The sequence below is a fragment of the Buceros rhinoceros genome, unplaced genomic scaffold, assembly GCF_000710305.1.
Source record: "Buceros rhinoceros silvestris isolate BGI_N320 unplaced genomic scaffold, ASM71030v1 scaffold18382, whole genome shotgun sequence".
Classification (NCBI taxonomy): domain Eukaryota; kingdom Metazoa; phylum Chordata; class Aves; order Bucerotiformes; family Bucerotidae; genus Buceros; species Buceros rhinoceros.
This window is the reverse complement of record NW_010401144.1, coordinates 49,098-49,475: the sequence shown is the minus strand read 5'-3', so window position 1 is coordinate 49,475 and position 378 is coordinate 49,098. Positions and strand designations below refer to the sequence as shown.

At 58.5% G+C, this 378-nt stretch overlaps 1 protein-coding gene across 1 annotated transcript in view; it reads left to right on the top strand.

Annotated features, from left to right (window-relative positions):
* Positions 1-378, top strand: part of LOC104489952 (keratin, type II cytoskeletal 5-like) — a 7,204-nt gene that overhangs the window by 5,757 nt on the left and 1,069 nt on the right. The window contains exon 7 of the mRNA XM_010132172.1: positions 161-378. Coding sequence (XP_010130474.1) covers positions 161-378 — 218 coding nt within the window. The remainder of the gene's footprint in view (positions 1-160) is intronic.

Sequence of the window (378 nt, the reverse complement as noted above, 5' to 3'; positions counted from 1 at the left end):
CTCCCCAGTCACCTACGCTGTGACAGCTTCCTAGTGGCCCACCAGGAGCTCTCAGCACCATCCTGGGAGCCACCAGCCAGTATCTATAATACCACAGCAATACTCAGGAGAGCAGTTTCAGGCAGCCCAAGTTAAAGAACTCTGTTTTCCTCCCTTTCAGTGTGCCAACCTCCAGGCAGCCATCGCCGAGGCAGAGGAGCGTGGAGAGCTGGCCCTCAAGGATGCCAAGGCCAAGCTGGCTGAGCTGGAGGATGCTCTGCAGAAGGCCAAGGCTGATCTGGCCCGGCAGCTCCGCGAGTACCAGGAGCTCATGAATGTCAAGCTGGCCCTGGACATCGAGATCGCGACCTACAGGAAGCTGCTGGAAGGGGAGGATAG